The sequence below is a fragment of the Pollachius pollachius genome (assembly GCF_949987615.1).
Source record: "Pollachius pollachius genome assembly, chromosome: 16".
NCBI lineage: Eukaryota > Metazoa > Chordata > Actinopteri > Gadiformes > Gadidae > Pollachius > Pollachius pollachius.
In genome coordinates this window covers 13,641,799-13,666,464 of record NC_136949.1, presented here as the reverse complement: position 1 = coordinate 13,666,464, position 24,666 = coordinate 13,641,799, and the positions used below count along the sequence as shown (strand labels likewise).

The 24,666-nt window shown below is 44.9% G+C and overlaps 1 protein-coding gene across 1 annotated transcript in view; it reads right to left on the bottom strand.

Moving 5' to 3' along the window:
- fam184ab (family with sequence similarity 184 member Ab) overlaps positions 1-24,666 on the bottom strand; it is a gene marked incomplete at its 3' end in the record, with an annotated part of 45,540 nt that overhangs the window by 14,120 nt on the left and 6,754 nt on the right. Inside the window, exons 3-14 of the mRNA XM_079753212.1 lie at positions 24,470-24,628; positions 23,411-23,650; positions 22,767-22,850; positions 22,206-22,457; positions 21,657-21,792; positions 19,545-19,726; positions 17,393-17,578; positions 11,518-11,640; positions 9,589-9,750; positions 7,261-7,382; positions 6,915-7,065; positions 3,774-3,986 (exon numbers count right to left, since the gene is read on the bottom strand). Of these exons, the coding sequence (XP_079609338.1) occupies positions 3,774-3,986; positions 6,915-7,065; positions 7,261-7,382; positions 9,589-9,750; positions 11,518-11,640; positions 17,393-17,578; positions 19,545-19,726; positions 21,657-21,792; positions 22,206-22,457; positions 22,767-22,850; positions 23,411-23,650; positions 24,470-24,628 (2,010 nt within the window). The remainder of the gene's footprint in view (positions 1-3,773; positions 3,987-6,914; positions 7,066-7,260; positions 7,383-9,588; positions 9,751-11,517; positions 11,641-17,392; positions 17,579-19,544; positions 19,727-21,656; positions 21,793-22,205; positions 22,458-22,766; positions 22,851-23,410; positions 23,651-24,469; positions 24,629-24,666) is intronic.

Sequence of the window (24,666 nt, the reverse complement as noted above, 5' to 3'; positions counted from 1 at the left end):
TCTTTTTTTGGCCTGGTTTAAAAAGGCCTATTTATTAGAATCATTATTCATTTTCAAAACCACATTGCTGACGGGCCGGCCAATGAAAGGGAACGTCATCCATGTACGCATGCATCCAGGGAGAACTCCTTGCTGTAGCTAAGATTTAAGCGCTGTAAAGAGAGCAGAAAATAATGGAAGAGAACGGATGCATTGAACCTAAAAACACTTCCCCTCCCACTCCACTCCCTTTCTCACTATGTTTCTCTACCATTTACAAGATTTGCATTTCATTGTTTCATTTCATTGTTTCATTTCACTGTTGACAGGCAAGATGGATCCCCGGACACAAGATTAGCCACCCTGGTGACAACAATATGTAGTGAATATGTGTGGGGACCCTTTATCAGAAGATGAAAGACTCGCTCTGGAGCGGGGGTGGGATGCACAGGTAAACAAACCACAGAGGCATATCTTATAATTAAACGGTAATGGACTGGGTTTCTTTCTCTATTCCTTCAGGGGTATTTTTAAAAAAAATACAAATCATATATGCTCTTCCACAGCACAATTGGTTTTCTTTCTCTATTTTCTTTAACTTATTATAACCAATTAATAAATGGTTTAAACCGCAAAATTGTATAATACATCAATCAAATAATCATGTATCAATATTCCAAAAAATCACCTCAATATCAATATCCCAATAATCCCATCAATACACCTCATTACAAACAGTACCACACGCCGATTAGTGAATTAGTGTAGCAATGGGCATGCTACACGCCACATGGTGGCTTTACTGGGCTCCTCCAAACACAGAAGGCGGGCCAGAGATGTTGAAGCCGGTGTGTTGTATCATGTAGGAGATCTCTGTAGCAGAGTGTGTGTGGTGATGGCTGATGTAGCCTTTGCCCACTGGTTACTCAATGTGCAACAGGTGTGCAGCCTCACTCTGCCCCGCAGTCCAATCAGTCTGACTCGTGCCAGTGGAGGCTGCTTAAACCAGCCACCATCCACACACACGCCATAGATTGGAATAAGTCTCAGTCCGTAGAACGGATCCGCCCAGTAGTCAATCGTGTTTGGAAACAAGGATCAGTCCTAACGAAATCCAGAAGACACAATTCAGCTTCCCTCCCTTTCTCCTTCAGGTCCTTACACAAGAGGAACCCCGGGGAGGCTCGCCTGTCTGTGCTCCACACCGCTCCAACAGAGCATAGCAGGGCCAGAACAAAACCCAAGCTCCAAAGAACACTTAAATCAAGCCCATGAAACAGGGCTTGTAGAAAACACCCAAAATAACTCAAACTGAATTACATTCATTCACCTCAATCTAATCACATTCATGGATAATCACATGAATTTTACATCATGTATTGCCTTAATTGAAATCATATTAGTTTTTCAATAAAGATATCTAGATCTCCCATCAATTGTCCACTCTCATACACTGAATACTAATTCTAGCTTCAAATCAATTCCAATGCTCCATCTTAGCGTAGCTTAACCCAGGGCCTAGCTTAAAGCACTATCATTAGTTGGGAGTTAGATCCATCAGCCAGACTTTTATTTCGGTGTTGCTACCCATACAATGCCCTGCCATCATTTAAAACATTACCTTTTACCGTGAATTACAGAACTCGGCAAGGGAAATCTGTGTTAATTACAGCAGCTTAAAACCACGGATGGTTGATTCTGTGGACGCTCTGAAGCAATTAGTTTTGAGGCTAACTGCTAGCGGGGCAATGTTCTCAGTTTTTACTCAGACGCTTGTCGAGGTAAAACCAGCCAGTGAAAACCACAATGTATGCGAGTACATTGTTCCCAAGTAGTTCTCATTTTGCAGATAAGCTTCGAACGTAATTTTTCCATACACAAGCAGTTTTGTCACCTAGGTGAATTTTACTGGCCAAAAGGTGAGGGTGTTGAAAAGTTTTGTAGATAATGATACATGGCCTGCTGCGCCATGTTGCCATGCAGGATATCTCTCTGAGTGTGTGTGGGGATGGCTGCTTTAACCTGTGCACATTGATTACTCTATGTGTAACCGGTGTGCAGCCTCACCCAGGCCCAAAGTCCAATCAGACTCAGCCAGGTGAGGCTGCTTAAACCAGCCATCATCCACACACACACACACACACACACACACACACACACACACACACACACACACACACAACACCACAATAACCATTGATGCCAAGACTGAGCGCATCAATCTACAATCCCGATTGGTTACCGCTCAGCAAATCTAGAGCTCTCATTGTCTGATTGGATAGTCCATCAACTGTACAAGCGAATGCCATACTTTTAAACTTATAAATAAATATGCACAAATAACTCACACATAATACAATTTCCAGTCCTTTCAACCATGAAATTATCCCATAGTATCCTACCTTCTATAGATTAAGTTTCTCTCAATCATTTTTGTTCATAATATCATTTTTGGTGTATATTATCTAGCACTAATTCACCTATTTAAAGGTTCACTTATTTATATAACTAATTTCCTCGTACTGAGTACTAATATTAATTCAATTCAATTGTATAGCCCTTAATCGCAGGTACAGTCTCAATGGGCTTAACAGGCAATATATTTATGACAGAGTACTGGGTGTAGTATGAATAGCCACTATTGGTCTGGTTGACACAAGCTTGGAAGAGATGCCCTGATTGTCAGAAATGAGCCGAAACTGAAATTTTAATTTGGTCTCAGGCACAGTCAGCTCTCGTTAACTCAAGTAATACATCATTATTAAATCATTAATGTGGAAATCAGACCTAAAATTCACTCCTGACCCAGATCCAGCTAGTATTTGAGAAGATCCTGGCTGAACAGACTAATCCTGATGGGTAGAGCCGGGTACCGACTCACACTCGCCGTGTTAGGCGTGGAACTCTGTACAAGCCTACATAGGCTTCGCTCCCGCCTTGCACAGATGTTGTCATTTGTGCTAAACAAATAAACTAAAACTAAACTAGAGCCTCGGCTAGGACACGCTGGTGTGCAGCCTGTACCTTCAGAGCAGAGCACATGCTGTTTGGAGATCTACTGAGAAAGGAACCACTTGTTTTTCCTTTCATCAGCGTGCATAAAGCTGTCATTGTGTTACCTTGGCTGGGAAACGATGGAAGATATACTTGAATGGTTCTCAAGTATCAAATATTTTACCCAATTAGCTGAGGCTTCAAATAAGGCACAAAGTAAACCAATAGAAACAGGTTTCAACTGACCTGATATAACTATGTGTTAATTACGATTTTTTGTCAACTGGAGGTTACTTAGCTTTCTCTCTACCAGTTAATTATTATAAGACACAAAACTCAGTACCTGGATAAATATTTCCACCACCCTGTTATCTGACTCTCTGCTGAATTCATCCTCTGACAAGCCTCGTTCTAATTAACAGAGAGTTTCCAACCAGAGGACTGTCTGTTGTACAATACTCATGGGACACCCTGCCTGGCACCAACAATGGTGTCACGATCATCGAAGTGGAGTAACATCCAGTCGGGTAACAGCTTGACATCCTGCCTACGCCCCGACGCTTAGTGTATCACACGGCAGTCACACCTTTCAGTTCAGGCTGCTTGCATCCCCTGGCAGGGGCATCAGTAAGACGCCACGGTGAATGTTATGGATGAATGCAACGACCATTTTAACAATGACGTATGACAGATTCCCATTCTTGCCAGGTTTTAATGCTAATGGGATGCAGGTCCTACAGCGGGAAGGACCAGCCTGGCTCTCTGTACGGCGGCGTCTCCCCCCCCCCCCCCCCCCCCACCTTGAGGTCGTGCTGGCGGACGTGCTCCAGGTCCTGCAGGGCACAGTGGTGGGTCTCCTGGAGGTGCTGCTGCCGCCGCTTGTGCTCCGTCTGCAGCTCGTCCAGCTGCATGCGCAGGTGCTCCCGCTCCTGGCTGAACTGGTGCTGCAGCTGCTGCAGGGACGACTGCGACTGGGACAGCTGCATCTCCAGGCTCTGCTTCAGCAGGGAGATCTGGGGGAGAGAGGGACCCACGGCTGTCTATGAACCAACCAGTGATGGAGCGGCGCAGGAAAGAGTAAACGTCTGAACCTTCCCTCAACGTGCCTGATGAGAGAGTGAATAGTGACTGTAAAGAACGGGCAGTGGAGCAAGGTCATAAGTATATGCACCTTGCTTTAATAATAACAAAAAAATATATTATTATATATTATGCTAGCATTTTTGACTGCAAGACCTATAAAGAGCTACTTATAAATTAGAAATAATCAGATCATTTCAAAGGGCACAATAGGAGACAATCCAAACTATTTTCTACACCCCCTACATAATTATATTTTAATAATTAACCAAACAAAATTGACCCACACAATTGCAATAACAATAAGTTGTGAGTGTTGGGACCAATGACGAGTCAAAGGAAATGTAGTACTGAGACAACGGGGGCTATGGCCATGGCCTCCTTCTGTAGGTGTAATGCGGCTAATGTAAAGTGGCTTTCTCCATCTATTCCAGTCAGCCCTCCTACGATAGCTTTTGTCAGGGGGAAATCCAAGTTCATCCACAGGTCAATCACCAGTATTCCTCCTGTGTTTCTTCATGATTACAGATTCACCGCCACACCTTCCAAAACCAGTTGATGGGACCCAGACACTCTTTATGCATCGAATATGTAAATGTTATGACATTTCCCAGAGCCATTGCATAATGTGGTTTGACGATCACCACCTGTTTGGTGCTGTCTGGGTCCCATCGGTAGCATTTTTTGGACCTCCTCTTTGAAGGCGGCTCCAGATCTGGCTTCAGGGACTGCAGTATAGCAGTCTCCTACAATCTGGCCTGGCCAGGTCATGATTACAAGTTGAGTCATGCACGTTCTTCCTGTTGGATCAGAGAGCCGACATCCTTATCTCCAGCGGTCAATTCCTTCAGATCCTTACTGTGGAGATGATCATTTAAGCCTGGTTTAAATTAGACGATTGTATTATAATTTAGTCCACGGTTAAATCAGAACGTCCTTTACTAGCGGTTATTTGAGGTTGTGGAACCCCTCAAGGACTTGAAATCTCTTGGCCAGGTGGTTGCCAACACACTGTTCTGTCCGGGTTATGCGTTGGCATGTTTGCTCCTGAAATCACGAAAGGTTTGGCTTCCACCGGCCCTGCCTTTGCTGCATAAATGTGCAACTTGGTGAGGTTCCAAAAATGCCATTAGATGATCCAATTGAGGCGGACACACTCGGGCTGCAGACCTCTTAGCGTCGATGCTGTGGTCCATTACTAACTTTCCCGAGGAGTAGGGTTCTGGTCCATGAGTCAGCTGACTTCTGCTCGAGCTGGTCAGCGGGGCAAATCTGACTCAGGGGTTGGCCATCCCTCAGATGAAGCAATTTTCTTTAATAGGGCTAGATAAACCTTGCTACTTTATTGTCTCTATCGTTTAAGTTTCACTTTATCCGTAAGGCGGGAAAGGGTTAGAAAAAGGAAAATAAAAGGGTTTAAGGTAAATAAAACTTAAGGTAAATAAACAAGTTAAAGAATAAGAAGTGGAAAAGAGAGTGGTTAACGACTTCGTCGGTACACCAGTGTCCCATCTGATCATCCTTGTCCCTTCTTCTCCACTCGGTGCATCTGTCTTTACAATAGCGGCTGTCTCAGTGAGATCCATAGTGCCTCCACAGCTCATCAGCCGTACTCCTCTTGTCTTGGTCTTCCTGACTTACCGTGACCTCATTCCCACCACATGCAGCCGTTCAGACCTCGTTAGAGTGCAGTCTTGACTACTGATAAGCCACAGCTCTACACGTTAGGGATGTTAACCGATGACCATTTGTCTGATGGTTGACCGTATCAACGTTAACCGATCAATCTTGTCGCTTGTTGGTTAAAAAATTGGGGTCAGTGTGGACTGTGGAGTGTGTGTTGGTTTCACTTCACACAAAAAGATGTTCAGATGAGGCGACTTATTGGAAGTTGGACGGACACCGCGTCTCTAGCCCACTGTTTAATTTCTCCTTAAGTCTTAATTATTCCCGCATGCGAGCGGTGGAGAATATGATCTCTAAATTATTATGGACAGTAGACTAAACGCTATAAGACTATACTTAGCCATCTCATTCCAAGATCTTTTTGTGTCAAGTGAAAATAATTATCCCTCACACTCAATTTTTACGTCTCCTCAAAACTAAACAAGCGGCGTCTCTTCGGAGCTGTCATTTTCTTAAATGAGCCGCGGCAAAGTTTCAAATGTGCTCCTAACGCTGCCCTCTTCCGATTGGCCCCTGGTGAATCCCGCGCAGGGCCTCAACCAGGTCCGCGCCATCTCAGACCATTGTGGGCGTTGGAGCCCGCTCTCTACACACAACTTGCAGTAAGCACGCCTCGTGTTTCAATTCAAACACAGGTTGCGCCGCGGTTAGAGCCACTGCCTCTCACTCGGTGACCATGTGTGTGTGTGAGTCGGAGGCAGAACGGGAGAGAGATAAGCAGAGTTACGAAATAGCAGCCGGCTGGCGCGACTCGAAATGGCTGTTATTTCAAATAGCACATTTTAAACTGATCGGTAACCGCTTTCAACCGGTTAATGAGGCTTGGTGGTCTGTCAAGAATATTTTACATTTTCGCCATCCCTACTACACGTGCATACACTGATTGGAGCAGCGCTTGCCTTCCTGAACCACACCCAGTGTTCTCCATTCAGTTTTCACTCAACAATATAAACTTTGCTCACCGAATAAACACCAAATATTCAAAGAGTACTGTTCACATTGAAGCTCCAAAGATGAAGGGAACCTATCATGTAACAAGAAGTATTTTTAAATGACATTATTTTGTGCTCATCGTGACTTTAACATGAGCCCACTTGTGTCCACCCTGATGCCCAGAACACGTTTGCCCAGTTGCACTGCACGGCTGACGTGGCTGGCCCAACAAAATGAATCACCTGCTCCAGGAGGTCCTCCACCTTCCTCTGCCAGCTCTCCCGGGCACAGCCCAGCTCCTGCTCCTTGCTCCTGGCCAGCTGGGCCAACGCCGCGGCCTTGTCCTCCTCATGGTCCTCCCTCAGCTCCTCCCGCAGCTTCTTACACTCCTGCCTGAAGGAGGACGCGTGCTTGAGAGACAGCGAGGCACATATGTGCATGTACACACACACACACACACACACGGGGGGAAATGCTCTTGTGTGACTGCTTGCTGGCACACATCCCTTCTCACACACTCCTGATGGCAAGGACACACACAGAGAAACACGTGGACACAGACTCTGAGAGGGAGAGCCACCAGCTCACCTCAACGTCTCAGTCCATTTGAGCTCCAGCTCCAGGGCCATCTTGTCCATCTTCATCTTCTCCTCCTCCCGTGTAGTGATGAGTTTAGCCTCATGGTGCCGCTTCTGCATTTCCATTTCCCCCTGAGGTAAAGGAAAAAAAACAGAAGGGGAGAGGGAGGGAAGGAGAACACCCTGTTTTATTCAAAAGAGAGGGCAGCGAAGCATTTTACTGCTGTGCAACAACGAAAACATCCAGAAGATCTGCATATTTATCATGCAGTGCAACTACTTCCTTAAATTGTGATAGCTGAGCAGACGGAGCACGTCCAATATAAAGTAAAAAACAATGCCCCTCCAAAGCTAACTACAATTTCATATTAATGAAGAGGAAATTAACAGGAATGTAGCGAATAGGGTGTGTGTGCATGCCAATTCTGCATAAATCCTGCCAATACAGAGCACCTCTCATCTTTCCTACTGATTTAAGTGTGATACATTATTAGTGTTCTATGAACACTGGGTCAACTAATTACAAAATATTGACTGGTTCATTTCCTTAAAGAGCCAATTTACATAAACTCATTTTCTTTTTGTTTTTAATGTTGTAAGATGTTCATTTGATCGTCAACACAGTAATATGTGAGCGTTCAACTATGTGAACATTCCACTCAGAACCCCTGTGGTTTTCTTTTAGTCAGTGGAGCTCGTGGTTATTCATTGATTTTGATGATTGCTTGTGAGAGAGGGATAGGCTTCCCAGGAAACTATAGAATAACACTCCGGTGTGTATGTGGATAGTGCTACTGCTGAGCAAATTCCTATTTAATATACACATCCAAGTGAGGGTTAGGCTTCTCGGACACTCGTAATATAAACGCCACAGTGTGTGGTGCATTTCATATACAACATAGTTCATTATGACTCACACCCAACGAGGGTACTAAAAAGGTATCACAAAGTTGCCATGGTTCATAACCATGGGGTTCACAAGCCCCCCTTCTTTCTAGAACTTTCTACCCTAAACACATTTTCTTAGATCTCAAAGCGTTTGATTTCCAGCTGAATCAGTGGGTTCACTGACACTTTAACGCCAACAGGGATCCACACTTTTGCCAGGCGGGTTATTTTGCCCAAGTGTCTGAAGTTAGAGCTCATTTTCATTAGCAGCAAACTATGAAGACGCTGAACTTGGTAGAAAATCTGCTGAGTTGTCTGTATACGGTGAGAAACTCTATTAGAGGAGCTCACCTGTGCTGAAAGACTAAATATTCTGTCTGCACAGGTGCCTTAGTGGTAGTTTGGACCAAAAAGCAGACCTGAAGCTTGAGATCACTCTCTATCAACCCTAAAATGCATTCATCATCATATTCAGTATAGGGCGAGAACTAACACTGTGCATTCCTTATCTCCTCACTCCAGATCCTAGGACAACCATTCAATCCTTGACATACTAAATGTCTTTAAAGGAACACAACTTCCTGACCTAGAACAACGCAACATAATGGCTTACTTAACACCTCAGACATGCTGCTTACTAAGAGGGAAACAAAGTAAAACTTAAAAAATATCTTTGATTAAAGTAATTCAATATTTAGAAAATATATTTATTGTGTTTACAGCCACTTATTTATTTTGTAATAGTGTCGTGGAATAAATTAATGCTAATTAGGGGTACCTAAATTATAGTGTAATTATGTGAATGCATTTAAAGAAATAAAAAATACATATTTTCAGTTTCAGTCAATTTATCCCGAGGCTGGTTCATGCTAGAAATGTAAAAGACCATTTCCAGACGTTGAGTCGCTCTGATTGGTGCAGAGTACGTCTTGCCTATGCTGCTGCTGTCCCACGGCCCACGCTGTCGCACTACATCAATGACGCTCCGAGGCCAATGCTGCGTGTGTCCGTGTGAAGAGCTAACTGCTTTTTCAAAGCCAGGGAGGACGGCAGATTGGTGTCGTGCACATCTTTGACTAAAGCAGGTCCAGAGCATCTTGTCGATCGTCAGTCCACATGAACATGATGCTCAGCTCCCTAATTAGACAGATGAGAGGTTCTGCAACCTGCAAAGAGGACTTCTGAGTAACCAGCTACAAAGCAACTGTAATACCATTCTCAGGAACTGGGAGTGTGTGTGTGCGTCTGTGTGTGTCTGTGTCTCTCAGTCTGTGTGTGTGTTTCTCATCTCAGTTCAATAGGGTTTAGGGAAGAGGACAGATTGGGGATCCCAGTGAAACAGGGAATCTAGTCACATCGTCTTGGAATGACAAACATAACCAACCTTTGCCCACTGAGGCCTATATCACATATCTGCATAACATGTCTACCAGGAAGTGAGTGTCTCCACCTGCAGAGCGGTCAGAAGGTTGCTGGTCTCTCTGAGTCGAGCCCGGGTGGCGTCCAGCTCTTCAAGCAGTTTGTCCTGCGCCTCCTTCAGGGTGGAGATCTGTCCGTCCGCAGTGCTGGCAGCCTCCTCCCCGTGGCACACCTGCTCCTGCAGCAAGCACACCTGGGAGGGAGGGAGATAGAGAGGGAGGGACACACACAAATAAGTTTCCATTCCCATTCATTGCCAATGCAAGTGTGTACGTGCCCCAGTGGCAGGTGGCTCAGGCTAACTAACTAGGCCTGGCTCACGTGTTAGCCCAGACCTCTTGTTAGCTCAGACCTCTTGTTAACCCAGACCTCTTGTTAGCTCAGACCTCTTGTTAGCTCAGACCTCTTGTTAACCCAGACCTCTTGTTAACCCAGACCTCTTGTTAACCCAGACCTCTTGTTAGCCCAGACCTCTTGTTAGCTCAGACCTCTTGTTAACCCAGACCTCTTGTTAACCCAGACCTCTTGTTAACCCAGACCTCTTGTTAGCTCAGACCTCTTGTTAGCCCAGACCTCTTGTTAGCTCAGACCTCTTGTTAACCCAGACCTCTTGTTAACCCAGACCTCTTGTTAACCCAGACCTCTTGTTAGCCCAGACCTCTTGTTAACCCAGACCTCTTGTTAACCCAGACCTCTTGTTAGCTCAGACCTCTTGTTAACCCAGACCTCTTGTTAGCCCAGACCTCTTGTTAACCCAGACCTCTTGTTAACCCAGACCTCTTGTTAACCCAGACCTCTTGTTAACCCAGACCTCTTGTTAACCCAGACCTCTTGTTAACCCAGACCTCTTGTTAACCCAGACCTCTTGTTAACCCAGACCTCTTGTTAGCTCAGACCTCTTGTTAACCCAGACCTCTTGTTAGCCCAGACCTCTTGTTAGCTCAGACCTCTTGTTAACCCAGACCTCTTGTTAACCCAGACCTCTTGTTAACCCAGACCTCTTGTTAGCTCAGACCTCTTGTTAGCCCAGACCTCTTGTTAGCTCAGACCTCTTGTTAACCCAGACCTCTTGTTAACCCAGACCTCTTGTTAACCCAGACCTCTTGTTAGCCCAGACCTCTTGTTAACCCAGACCTCTTGTTAACCCAGACCTCTTGTTAGCTCAGACCTCTTGTTAACCCAGACCTCTTGTTAACCCAGACCTCTTGTTAGCCCAGACCTCTTGTTAACCCAGACCTCTTGTTAACCCAGACCTCTTGTTAGCCCAGACCTTTTCTTAACCCAGACCTCTTGTTAACCCAGACCTCTTGTTAGCTCAGACCTCTTGTTAGCCCAGACCTCTTGTTAACCCAGACCTCTTGTTAGCTCAGACCTCTTGTTAGCTCAGACCTCTTGTTAGCCCAGACCTCTTGTTAACCCAGACCTCTTGTTAGCTCAGACCTCTTGTTAACCCAGACCTCTTGTTAACCCAGACCTCTTGTTAACCCAGACCTCTTGTTAACCCAGACCTCTTGTTAACTCAGACCTCTTGTTAGCCCAGACCTCTTGTTAACTCAGACCTCTTTGCCGTGGGTGCAGGCATCGTCATTTTGCCACCTCATAATTTGTTTTATGGAGATCTTCATTTAACAACCATCTCGGTAATTAGGGTACCCACTTTGCCAGAGTATATTGCATCTTTAATGTGGGTGATAACCAGTTTATAGTGGTTTTAACACCTTCACTCTATCTTATGCTACAATTGCAATAGACCTGTGATATTATGACAAAGTAACACTCTTTGCACAGTAAAACAGTACAATCCTACAATGGTTGGAATGGAACTAAAGTAAAAAAGGGACAATTTGCACTCATGCTCTTCCATACAGTCTTCCACTGTAATTGAGCGTGTAAACAAATGTAAGAACCATAAGGTGTCCAGACCAGCAAAAGCATGGCACCAGAGTGGCAGCAGCACTACCTCGTTGTTGGCAGCGGAGAGCTTCTCCGTCAGCTCGGCCCGCAGCTCATCCAGCTGCTGCCGGAGAACGGCTTTCTGCTCCTCCAGTGAGGCCCGCTCCTTCTCGAACTGCTGCTCCAGCTCCTGCAGAGACACACGGCACACACAGGGGCGATGAATAAGGCATCCAGGCGTCCATGAGCAGGTGTCGGAAAGGCAGATTACTGGGCATTATATCGCCAACACACATGCACACAAAGATGATTGTCAAAGGGGTGGTGGTTCAATTGACTTTGTGCTGGAATGTTTTTTCTTATATTTCTTCATTATCTAAACTAAACTAAACTTTTGACATTATATTAACCTATACAATTTCAATTTTGGGGGGGGGGGGGGGTGTTATCGGTAAATATATCTACAATGTAAATATATCAAAAGAATATTAGTTACAACTATTACAGTGGCTGTTGCACCAGAATGTTAGATGCCAACCCTTGATTCAGGTTATTAGTCAAGTCCTAGGTTATAGGTGGAGAAGAACACCCAGTCCACTGCATCAAGTTACTAAAGCATGAGCACGATGATGCTACAGTGGAAAAGGCAGAAGGCCTTTCTTTGCGTGGGTGATGCAAAGGCACAGATACCATCGGTTGGGCAGGGAGATCACTCTAGTCCATTCGGCCACTCTCGAGCGAAATTGGGACATATGTTCTGGTCTTGGCCATCTCTCCATGATTCATGGCTCCCCATCTTCAAAGACGTACTGTACCCAGCCTTTTTACACAAGAAAAAAAATCGCTCCTGCCCGCACATATAAATATCTTTGGTGTGCCTGGCCCAAAGACAAATGTAGTGCCATTGCTTTCTCCTCTCTCCTGGCCTTAACCTCCTTGAATATAAATCAACCTCTGAACCACCTCTTTATATTTGATAAGGCTTAGGTGCTTTCTCTCATCATCTACTAATCTTTAGTAATATTGTTATATTCTTGCATAATGCACTGCTAAAATATATAATGCATCAACTCACACAACCCTTTTGACACTAGTGCTAGTAACAATAATCACAAGGCTTGCCACATGGCATGCGGGTGCAACACCTGTGCTTCGGTACGTGTCTCTGTGTGGAAGAAATCTCATTAAACTTTTAGATCTCATCAGCTATTCAGCTTGAACATGCAACATGCAAAGTACCTCTGCCCTGAACATAACAGAAGTGTGACCATGCTACACACAATATACTATACTGTAAACCATAAAAGCTGTTTGGTTCAATTTGGAGCATTAACGCCAACATCTATAATGCAACTAAATGTAGAAGATGGCTAGAAGATCATATGAAAGACATGGCCTGAACAAAATAGCTTACAGTTTTGCGATCTGATTAGTTGGAATAGGAATATATATTTTTTGGAGGGACTGGATTTCGTTTGGCTATTCCTAGTTCAAGGCCGTTAAAGGCCAATAATCACCCGTCTGAGTGCATGAACCACAGTAACTGTATCTCCTTGCTTCACTAAAACATATCATTTGACAAATGATATTGGCTACTCTGAAGAAGAACATTTAGCGGCGCTGCTCCAGGCCAGTAACAAACCCTGGCAGTAGCACTTCAGCCTTTGTGATAAGACATTGTCAAGTACTTGTATGGCGATCGACTGTTATGTTGTCTACAAACCTTCACAAACTTCATACTTGTGCAATGTGCATCGATTCCAAAAGAGGAACGGTATTGCTACCGTTCACATTTGTGGCTCCCGCTAGATGCTCTTCGGTACAGAATCGAAGAAACAAATGTATTGGTTTATGAGGATGTTAGGAGCCAGGGGAGACTGTTACCATGGTTTTATCACCCATATCAGCACGGTTCTTGAAAGTGTCATTTAAGATCTGCTGTGTAATGTCACTGGAGGCACGTTTGTATTGATTTGTTGTATTGAATGGACAGCTCAACACAACAATAGCAATAAAACCAAAGTGTAAGCTTTTGTGGATGGGCCCCTGTGTTTAAATATGATAGAAGGATGCCACGCCCTGCCTTCACTGGAACAATTGTCCTTTCTGACTAATGAGACATTATTCTCAACATTAACATCAGACGGCCATTATTTTACTCGAGAACTTTATTGTCTAATCTACCGCTCTCTCAAATCTTGCCATCCTTGGTTGTGGGTGTGTGTGGACTGATTGCATTGTGTGAGTGTCAATGTGAATGTGTGTGTTAAGCTGAATCTATGCATGAATAACATTGAAACATATGTACATTACATGAACATATGTTGGTACTCATTTTTCTGCACTAATAAGGAAACAGATTGTTAATTGGACACATAGCGCGGTGTGTCTTGGCATGGAATAAAACTGTGTGTGTGTGTGTGTGTGTGTCTGTGTGTGTGTGTGTGTGTTTGATTGAGGGTGGGAGAGAGAGAGAGAGAGAGAGAGATAGATGACAGCTTGTGTTTTGACAGAAGCAAGCAATCTTGTCACAATGTTTTTTATTTCGATTTTTATTCGGATGGTGTACTCATTCTGTCAATTTGATACATTTTAACTGGTGGGCTCCAAAATGAATACAACTTAATTTTTTTGGTCTATTAAGATCTCAAATTCTGTAGGACGCCAATGTCTACTAGAAACTGATTGTTAAAATGAGATGTGCCAAGTGCGATTCAACGGATATGGTTGTTGCTGCTTTTTCTACATTGGGGCTCACGCAAGAACCTTACATTTGTTCTTAAACTGCCGGTGAACCCAGAATCATGTTTTCTTTGTTAGTATGTCTTCCATGACCTTCACCATAGTAATCCATGGAATTTGGTCTGTAACTAAATTAATTACTATTTAAACCAAAATCGTTGTATTTTTATTTTTATCAAGGTACGTGCGAACTAGACTAGAAACACAGAAATAGAGTCCCCACAGCATAAACATTATGCAGCAGTACTTTTATGTATTTTAATAAATATAAATTAATAAATTATTCATGGTCTATACATTTTCTGGGGACTGGAGTCATGATTGATTGGCGCTGAGAGGGAAACGAGAAAACATAGTAATGTTATGAGAGGTAAAATGGGCCTCTTGGTGATTGGGTTTCGGAGCATAGCAACGGCAACACTAGGCTGAGTTCCAACGCTCGTCCCAAACCGAATGAAAGGCAGCACGCAGGGGGGGCTAATCATCAGCGTGGTTCGGTTGGAGCAGAAGGCTGCAGATCTTTAATTCAGCTTGTTCTGATTGTGTTAAAAGTGCATTTTGCAGGTCATCAAACCTCTGCACTGCATAGTACTCCTTGTCAGTGAGCGGGTTCCTGTGCCAGCCAGGGCGTACTGCGCCACGGTTTAACTGCTGTCCTTAGCCGCAACAACTCCAAAGTCACTTGGCTCCACAGCTCCTGGCTCTCTTCCTTGCTGACGCAACGGTCGTACGGCGTCGCAAGTCACTGGCACAAGGTCACAGGGTCCAAAATTTGGTTGTTGTCATTACTTGCACAAAAATGTATCCGTTTTGTGCATCAACTCAAGCAGGCTCATAGATTTTACACGGTGACATATCGTTTATTATCATTATCAAAATATCTCAGATGAATCCCAAAATACATATCCTTGCATGTATTTTGGGATGCATGTGCTTCTCTAAAAGGCTGCGTGTGACAGCCGTGACGCACGAGCCGCAGGGCTCCAACCCCTAATCCACCGAACAGTCATAGAGTACAGTCATGCAGTGAGACGTGTCCGCCTGTAGTCCACCGTACAGTCATACAGAGAGGCGTGTCCGCCTGTAGTCCACGTAACAGTCATGCAGTGAGGCGTGTCCGCCTGTAGTCCACCGTACAGTCATGCAGTGAGACGTGTCCGCCTGTAGTCCACCGTACAGTCATACAGAGAGGCGTGTCCGCCTGTAGTCCACGTAACAGTCATGCAGTGAGGCGTGTCCGCCTGTAGTCCACCGTACAGTCATGCAGTGAGACGTGTCCGCCTGTAGTCCACCGTACAGTCATACAGAGAGGCGTGTCCGCCTGTAGTCCACGTAACAGTCATGCAGTGAGGCGTGTCCGCCTGTAGTCCACCGTACAGTCATACAGTGAGGCGTGTCCGCCTGTAGTCCACCGTACAGTCATGCAGTGAGGCGTGTCCGCCTGTAGTCCACCGTACAGTCATACAGAGGGGCGTGTCCGCCTGTAGTCCACCGTACAGTCATACAGAGAGGCGTGTCCGCCTGTAGTCCACGTAACAGTCATACAGAGAGGCGTGTCCGCCTGTAGTCCACCGTACAGTCATACAGAGAGACATGTCCGCCTGTAGTCCACCGTACAGTCATGCAGTGAGGCGTGTCCGCCTGTAGTCCACCGTACAGTCATACAGAGAGGCGTGTCCGCCTGTAGTCCACCGTACAGTCATACAGAGAGGCGTATCCGCCTGTAGTCCACCGTACAGTCATGCAGTGAGGCGTGTCCGCCTGTAGTCCACCGTACAGTCATACAGAGAGGCGTGTCCGCCTGTAGTCCACCGTACAGTCATACAGAGAGGCGTGTTCGCCTGTAATCCACCGTACAGTCATACAGAGAGGCGTGTTCGCCTGTAATCCACCGTACAGTCATGCAGAGAGGCGTGTCCGCCTGTAGTCCACGTAACAGTCATACAGAGAGGCGTGTCCGCCTGGGCTCGGACAACAGACACTGGTCAGAAGGCATCCCTTATGCAGACCTCGCTTGTTGATGTACAAGGATACAAACACGGCTAGACTGCTGTTTAAGGTAAACCAGGAAATCCTTGACGCCACCCTTATTGCCTTTGCCTCCGTCAAAATAAGTGGCAGTGTAAAATCATGACAACATCAACACCTCAAAGTAGGAAAAGTCGATAAACGTCTAATTGCTCAGATTCCTTCATCCGTTTCCGAAAGTACAGCTTCATCCTTTCCACTTCTGTTGGACAAATGGATAACATTCCCCTGCCAGCCGAGTTCCGGAGTCTAATTTAAATCAAACCCCATTTTCTCATTTGGGAAACTGTGCTGCTTTCAGGGGGCGCCGCATCGACAGCATTTCTTTGTTTTCCCGACTCCTATACCGTAGCTGGTGCTCTCACCTATCACTAATCCAATACTGACGCTGCTAAATATTATGGGTTTGCTTTCATTGGTTTACAAAAAGGAGGATTTCAAGCTCCGTACTCAAATCGTTTTTTATTCTTGCCCTCTGGTGCCTTCTTTATGAAAGACGCTTCTGAGTGGAACGCCTCCTCATATAGCATTTTTGGGAGCGTCAATTATGCTCATTCATAACTCTCATGAGCATAATTTTGTTAGTTGAGTGAGAGCCACTCAATTAGGAACGGGGTGATTTCTTCATGTTTACACATTTAGGACAATTTGCTAAACTCGTGAGCGATTGCTGAATCTCACTTGGCACACTCATAACAGTTGTAGATATACCTATTTATTTTTTGTGCATAGTCAACTTGTACAATCTGTTAAAGATGGCCTCTCTATTTTGTCTTTGGAAAACCTGCTTTCATACTGCTTCTTCTAGTTAAATAACTGAAGGTAACATTTTCAAGCGAAAGGATACCATATGTGATAAAACACAATATGTGATACAACAGCCTCTACCGACACCAATAGGAATTCTAAATAGGTGTGATATAGTAACACAGGTAAAATAAGTGATGAGTGGGTTTTACGAGCAAGAGCGAGTGTATTTTTGCGTTTGTGTGTGTGTGTTCTTGTGCGTGCGTGCATGTGGGTATGCGTATGCATGTGTGTGTGTGTGTGCCTGTGTGTGTGCATGTGCGTGTGTGTGCGTGCGTTCGCGTGTGTGTGAGTAGATGTGCGTGTGGGTGTGTGCGCGTGTTTATGTGTGTGTAGGTGTTGGTGTGCGTGCGCTCGCCACCCACCGCCAGCAGGCCCTCCTTGTCCCTCTTGGCGCTGTGCAGGGTGCTCTCCAGGGCAAGCCGGTGCTTCTTGGACAGGTCGTCCAGCATGCGGGCCTGGCCCTCCTTCATGTGGCCCGCCTCCTCCTCGTAGCGCGCCCGCACGTTGTTCACCTCCTTCTCGTACGACGCCTTCTCCTCGCACAGGCTCTGGGGACGCACGTGGGGACAGGCCATTACCCTGCTGCAGCGCTTGGCGAGGGGGGAGGAACACAGCGTATTGGTGGGGCACGAGGCTCCTTCATGTGCGTGTAGCGCCTTTAAAAACAATGCAGTAACAGCGCTTTGCGGAGACGAGCAGAGACAGGCGCCTCAGCCAACGCTTGTTGTGGAAGCCAACTCTGAAACGGTGGTGGTTTTAGAAAGATATTGAACCGGAGTTCCTGGAGTAGCATTTCGGAGGATGACACAGACTGTTGGGTTGTAAAAGGCAAATTCTGTGTTCTGATGTATTGACAATGTGACCGCAGGCAGCCCATAGTGAGTGAACCATTGACAGTATCAGGGTGAGCAACTAGAGGGGGGACAATTTCATTGTATCACTGCACAATGTACAAACCGCCTTTTCAGTTTAATGATCAAAGCAGCGTGTCTTCAGTGGAACTTAAGTGGGTCGTGTTTTCCAATAGATCACTCACAATGTTGCCTCAGTACAGCAACGCTATGACTTCCATCACTGATCAACACCACTCATTATTTAAACTCAGAACAAGGCCAGATAATCTTCAGACGTCTGTTTTCCTTTCTACTATGGGCTGTGCTGCTCCGTAGCTAGTCTGGTGTGTAACTCAGTCTAGAGCCGTGCATGTTAACCTTCGACACCATCCTGCTTATCACACAAAAACCCTTAGCCATCAACATCACAGAACATCAAATGCCTTTCCCAGACTAATTGATTTGTTATGCTGCAGCTTTCAATACCAAACACTTGAAATAAAGTTAAAATCAAAAGACTGTCTTTGTGAGTCTATGCATCTTTTCCACAACATGCAGGAGCCTTCGGATATGAGATGATGTACTTTTAATTGGGCCTTTGTTACTGCAGCCTTTAAACGGGCGTGGCCTACATACAAGGTTGTTTTCAAGCCTTAGTGGTTATAAAGGGCAGTTTATGTACGATGCGGCCTATATTAGCTAACTACGGTACTGTCAGCGCAATCCACTCTGGGGAGGTCACCGGCTGGGTGTAAATCAATGATCGACCACCAAAGAGTTCAGTTGTTAAAAACATGACTTCACTGTTTACTAGATAAATGGTGGGGACTTCGCACAAAAGTTAAGAGTGGACAAAAAAACGTGCAGTGACCTTTACTTCCTATTTCGTTTCTGTTCCGCTTTAAAATGCACAATAAAACCATTAAAACCCGAGACGGAGAACAAAGAGGTCAATTACATGGGTGCACATTTCCATGATCAATAAATACAGAAATAAACAAAAATAAATGATCGATAGAATGAAATACGTAACTATCTCCTCATCTAAAGCATTCTCTGATTTGAATATAACACACAGAAAACCAAAGCTGAAGAAACCCCAGTTCTAGTAAGAGGAATCCTTCACACATTTGTTGCTAAGTGCTGCTATCAACTGAGAGGCTGCTACTCAAAGTGAAGCACAGAGCTTCTCCCTTTTTAGATCACACACCACATGGGAAAAGTGCAGTATGTGTGGGTGGCCGTGTTTAAATGAGGGATTGAATGAATGAGTGAGTGAATGAGTGTAGGTTTGAGTGAGTGTAGGTTTGAGAGAGTGCGATCGCAGAGAGGAACGGAAGAGACTAACAGATGCAGCGACTATTTTCGGAAATAGGTTTTTCCAAAAAAGCTTCCATTTGCCATGCACCAACACGTTTGATCAAGAGTGTCTGCCAGCGTGTGTCTCTGCCCCATATGATTAACGAAGAAACCGATCAACACCGAGGAAGGAAGAGAGATACGAAAAGGGAAGAGGATGGAGCAGACTGCTAAACCTAAGAATTCTACCAAACACGACCACACACACGCACGCACGCACGCACGCACACACACACAGACACACACACACACACACACACACACACACACGCACACACACACACACACACACACACACACACACACACACACACACACACACCTTCTCCAAGGCGTGGATCTGCTGCTTGTGCCTCTCCTCCAGGGCCTGGCTCTTGTCCTGCAGCGCGCCCCTCTCCTCCTCCATGCGGACCACCTTGTCCTTCAGCCGGCTGCGCTCGCTCTCCAGGTCCCTGATGGCCGCCTCCTGGGTCATCTGGGTGGCCTGCAGGCTGCCGATCTGACCTGGCAGACACACAGGGCCAGATAGGCAGAGCCATGGAGCACAGGACGTAGGCGTCCTCCATATGGGGGACGACGATGTTTAAATACATAAAGATACATTAACTAAGGAAAGAATCATTTAAAAAGAACGAATAACGGAACAATTCGTCATTGTTTAACTGACGTTCTAATGAGTGGTGACTGTTATCCCCGCTGGATTCAACACAGCCAAATGATAATGGTTTCTCAAACATCAGCTGTATTCTACAAAAACATATTCATTAAAAAGATAATGGTTTCCAAAATTGGTGAGTCCTTAATATTGAAACGGTAAAAATAGAAAGTGTTGCCCTAATGTTGCGGCTCACATCATTTATGCACTTTATCACACAGTCCCTTCTAATGGTCTAATGACACCAAGGCTGTTCCCTTGGTAACCAATGTGCAAAGTGATTTTTGTAACACCTTAAAATTACTTTCATTAAAGAGCCAGTCACAAGTTGTAAGGTTATACATTGTTATTACTTATATTATAGATAGTTAGAAACTGATTAGTTATTATGTTAGTACTGGTTAGCATTATTAGTCATGACATTATTTCAACATTTATATTATATTATTAAGGTCTCTTTTCTACCATTATTAAGTCATGTTTTATAAATAATGTTTCCTACGTAGGAATAGGCTATTAATATATTAATAAAAAAATTATGAAAGCCACTCAGTCAATGTTTTGCAGCACCTTTGAAGTTACTGTTACTGTTAATTGGTACCGATTATTCACTCATGTTTTATCAATGATTTGTCAGTGTGTTGTAATATTAATCTTTAAATATATTTTTTAATACTTAGCTACTCATTCATAAAAAGTATTGATATATATACATAAATAAAATATCAATTATAGATGTTGAACTAAAGTCATTACTAATAATGAACTAATAATTTTCTAATATCTATATCATGAGAAATATTTGATATCCGTTTCGGGATTATCTTATTTTAAGGCATTATTATTTGTAGTTACAGATTATTTTATTTCACGATTCATAAAAATGCCTTATTACAATGTTCATATTTTGAAGTCTCCCAAAGTGAAGCTCAGTTCTATTGCTTTCTTTCTGACCACCAGAGGCAGAGAATTATCAATGCATTAGCAGCTGGATATCCATCGCGTTCATGCGGCGGTCAAATATATTGACCAACAAAGACACCTGGGTGACGGATACCATGCCCAGTGTCCCATCTTTTGCATGTCAGCAGGATGCATCTTGAGTCGGCAGTTAGTCAATATTAAGCTTAGTTGTCGGCATGACAGCGAGAACTCCGGTAATCCGTTGGATTTTTGCTAGGGTAAATCGTCCTCCAGAGACTGCCACTTGCTGTTTCAGATAGCTGCTCCCGTAAATAAGTGGTTACATACTGAATGGTAGACGAATGTCTTCAGCCTATACTTTGGCTTAAGGTAATACGATTGGTTTACCATAATAACACTCTGTAGAGAGGCGTTCTTGCTTCTTTTTCAGTAGGTTTAATTTAAGTTATTCATAATGCTGCCATATTCCGCATCTGTATATGTTCTTGTTGAAAGCAGAGCGTGTCTTTGCATTGCAGCAATAGATTGTTTGGGTAAACGTCTGTGGTTTACATGTTAGGGAATGCTTTTGGTCCAAATATAATGAAGGCCCAAAGTCTTTCAAGAAAACAATTCACTGTAATGGATTTTTGATGATTTGATAAACTTAGATCAACAGTGGTCTCCTAATAACGTGATGCTCCAACACTATGATATATGACCAAACATGGTCCTTGCATGGGAATGCATCCTCACATGCATGGAGGGCCGAAACATACAGACTGGCAGGACACTCCAGGGTAATATGGCAGGAGGACTCCCAGACAGACAGACACAACACTCAAAGTCCATTTGGCAGGAGTAGGACTCTCTTACTGGCTTTCAGTAGTATTTCAGTGGCCTGTTGTTGCACCCGGTCTCTGGCCGCCTCCAGCTCACATTCAGCTTCCTTCTGACGGATCTCCACGATCTCCGAGTCCTGCTTCACCTCGTCCAACTGCTTGGTCAATTCCTGAATAGGCCATGGTTGTACATATGTCAAAACACACAGATAAAGATGCCGTAGGTGCTGTAGCAGCATTACTGTAAATGTTGGAGGTAAGATTCAAGACTAAGGAGGACAACCCAAAAAACGGTCAGAAAAGCAGTCAATGAGCAAGAGCGAGAGAGAGAGCAAGAATGAGAGGGAGAGAGAGTGAAACAGAGCCACTCCCAAGTGAAACAAACTATACTGTGGCAAAGTAGCACGGCTTTGGAAACCTTTTGCACTAACTCACGGAAACCAGGACCTAGTGAATTGACCATTATCGATCTACTCATGAATAAATTAGCCTCAACGTTATTTTCAAACCGCCAAGCCTCCGGGCAACAAACGCAGGACAGGAAGGCTTTGAAGCTGGGTTCAGATCTCAGCTTCCCTTTTACCTTGTTGTTGTTCTCCGCCGCCGCCAGCGAGCCCTGGAGCTTGTAGGACCGTTCGCGGTTCTCGCGGGCCTCCTCCGTCACCCGCGCCAGCTCCGCCCGCAGCTTGCCCAGGGTCTTCTGCAGGGCCGCCTCCTGGGTCTGGAACTCCCGCCGCAGGTCGGCCTCCGTGTGCTTCCAGGCCAGCAGGTTGTCGGCGCTCAGCTGCTGGGCTCGCTTCATGGCCTCCACCTCGCGCTCGTAGAAGGCCTGTGCCTGTGGGGCGGGGGGGGGGGGGGGGGGGATGTTATTCACCTCGGGCAGAACCAAAACAATGTATCTGTTTATGTGATTATTAGAATTATTCATTCAGCGTTAATCATAGTTCTTCTTTTTTCCACAGCACTGAATGACACCAAAGAAAACAGTAAACTAATTTATTCTGTATAAAGCGGTCTCAACGGTGATAGACGTCTTTAATCGTCTCTTAATGTATTCGTAGCAACCACTGACTTGACTCTAAAATCAAGGAGTCCTTAAACTGTGGCTGGCTGCCGTTTTTTTACTGTCAACTTTTGTGATTACCTTGTTGAGCTTTGCTTCATATTCCTCCACCAATCTCTTTTTGTCCTGTTTGAGCTCCTCAACGCGCTCTGACAGAGATTCCACCTGAATCAATGAGACATTTTAATGCACATTTAGACACTTAAGGCCACTTTTATCCAAAGTGCGTCTGAGATGCAACTGCAGAGCACACTGACAGGCACTGAATGGAATTATAAATTGTTTTGGCAGCTTAAAGGACTGAATGACAATGGGTTCATGATAAAATCAGAGAAAATCTTTATTCAATGTGCTTTATAGTGTTGCACTGCATTTGGTCATCTTAGTAGAAGGTGACCAATGTCCTTTGTTATAAATTGAAATTACTATAGGAATACATATAATGAAGGCCTGAAGTCTTTCAAGCAAACAATTCACTGTAATGGATTATTGATAATTCAATCCAAACTTAGATCATCAGTGATACTTCAACACTATGCTATATGACCAAGCTTCTTTGCATGGGAATGCATCCTTTCATGCACGGGAGGCCGAAACATACAGACAGACAGGCCACTCCAGGACCATAAGGCAGGAGGACTGAAGGCAGGGCTTTACCTTGAAGGCCCAGTAATGCAGACGAGAGCTCATAACGCAATGTCATCAGGATCCAACACTGAGGTTACCTCAGCCTTGTGAAGGTGTCCCAGCTTCTCCTGGTCCTTGCTGTAGTTTGCGTTCTGGCTCTGGTGGCTGCGCAGTAGGTCCTGGATCTCCTGCCGGTGCTGGGCTTTGAGCTCCTCCAGAGTGCTCCTCTTCTCCTGTTCAAACTGGGCCTGGGCCTGGCTGAACGTCTGCAGCTTCTCCTCAAACGAGCGCCGCATCTCCTCCACCTCCCTCGACATGGAGACGACACGCTGTGTGTGCTGTAACAACAAAGAGGAACAGAGCGACACGCTCACACACCAGCGTGTGCATGCATGGCTGTGCTCCCGTCCTAGCCGTCTTGAAAGACTTTTCCACGTTTTCCAATTTGGCTTCAGGACACATCACAGCACTACAGGGATTGCCTGTGCGATTTAAAATAAGACCGATCTAGGCCCAAATCACCTGAGCTGAATGCTCTCAATGCAGAGGAGTAGTGCGGTACTGGGGCTCTCCTGGATCACTGAGTTCCTCCAGCTGTTCTGGAGAGCCCCCTGTATCAGCTACCGTTTTCTCTTACTAGCCCAGAGCTTGTGGCGAGAGGTGAGGAAGAAAACTAAAGATTTAAGAGCTTTGCCTCCTGGCTCAGCTGCTTGTTCACAACTCCCCCTTCCACGCTTGCATTACTGCAGATATTATACCGAGACTTGTACCTAGAGCCCAGCATCATGAACATCATTATAAAGCATAAAAATAACACCACTATGGGACACTTGTATATATACTCGTATACACTTGTGCATTCACCGCTAGCGGAACAAAATAAAAGTGGAGAATATTAAATCCCTGTATTATGCCTGTTAAATAACTGTTGACAGATCTATAGTATATGGCATTTGGTGTACACATCCATCTTATCATCGATCATCCAGCGAGTGCATACATTTTCTACATGTTCTTTCAGTTGAGCTAGACAGGAACCAATGTAAAGCCAAAGATGCAAAGGGTTCATATGGAAGAACACAGACAAAATGGATTATTCCATCATCTCTCAGAAGGGCTATTGACCGGCCCACCCATCCAACCCTTCATCTACCTACCTGCGCTTCAGTGCAAAGCTGCATGTCTTCCACTTGCTGGCGGTAGCTTTCAAATTCAGCCAAGGCCTGCCTCTTCATGCGCTCGTGGAGTTCCAGGGATTCCTCCAGGGACTGGATACGTCTTTTCAGATCCATCTCATCGCTGATTTTACTCTTGTACTGCAACACAGTTGGATGGGTTTGCAACAAGTGCCTCC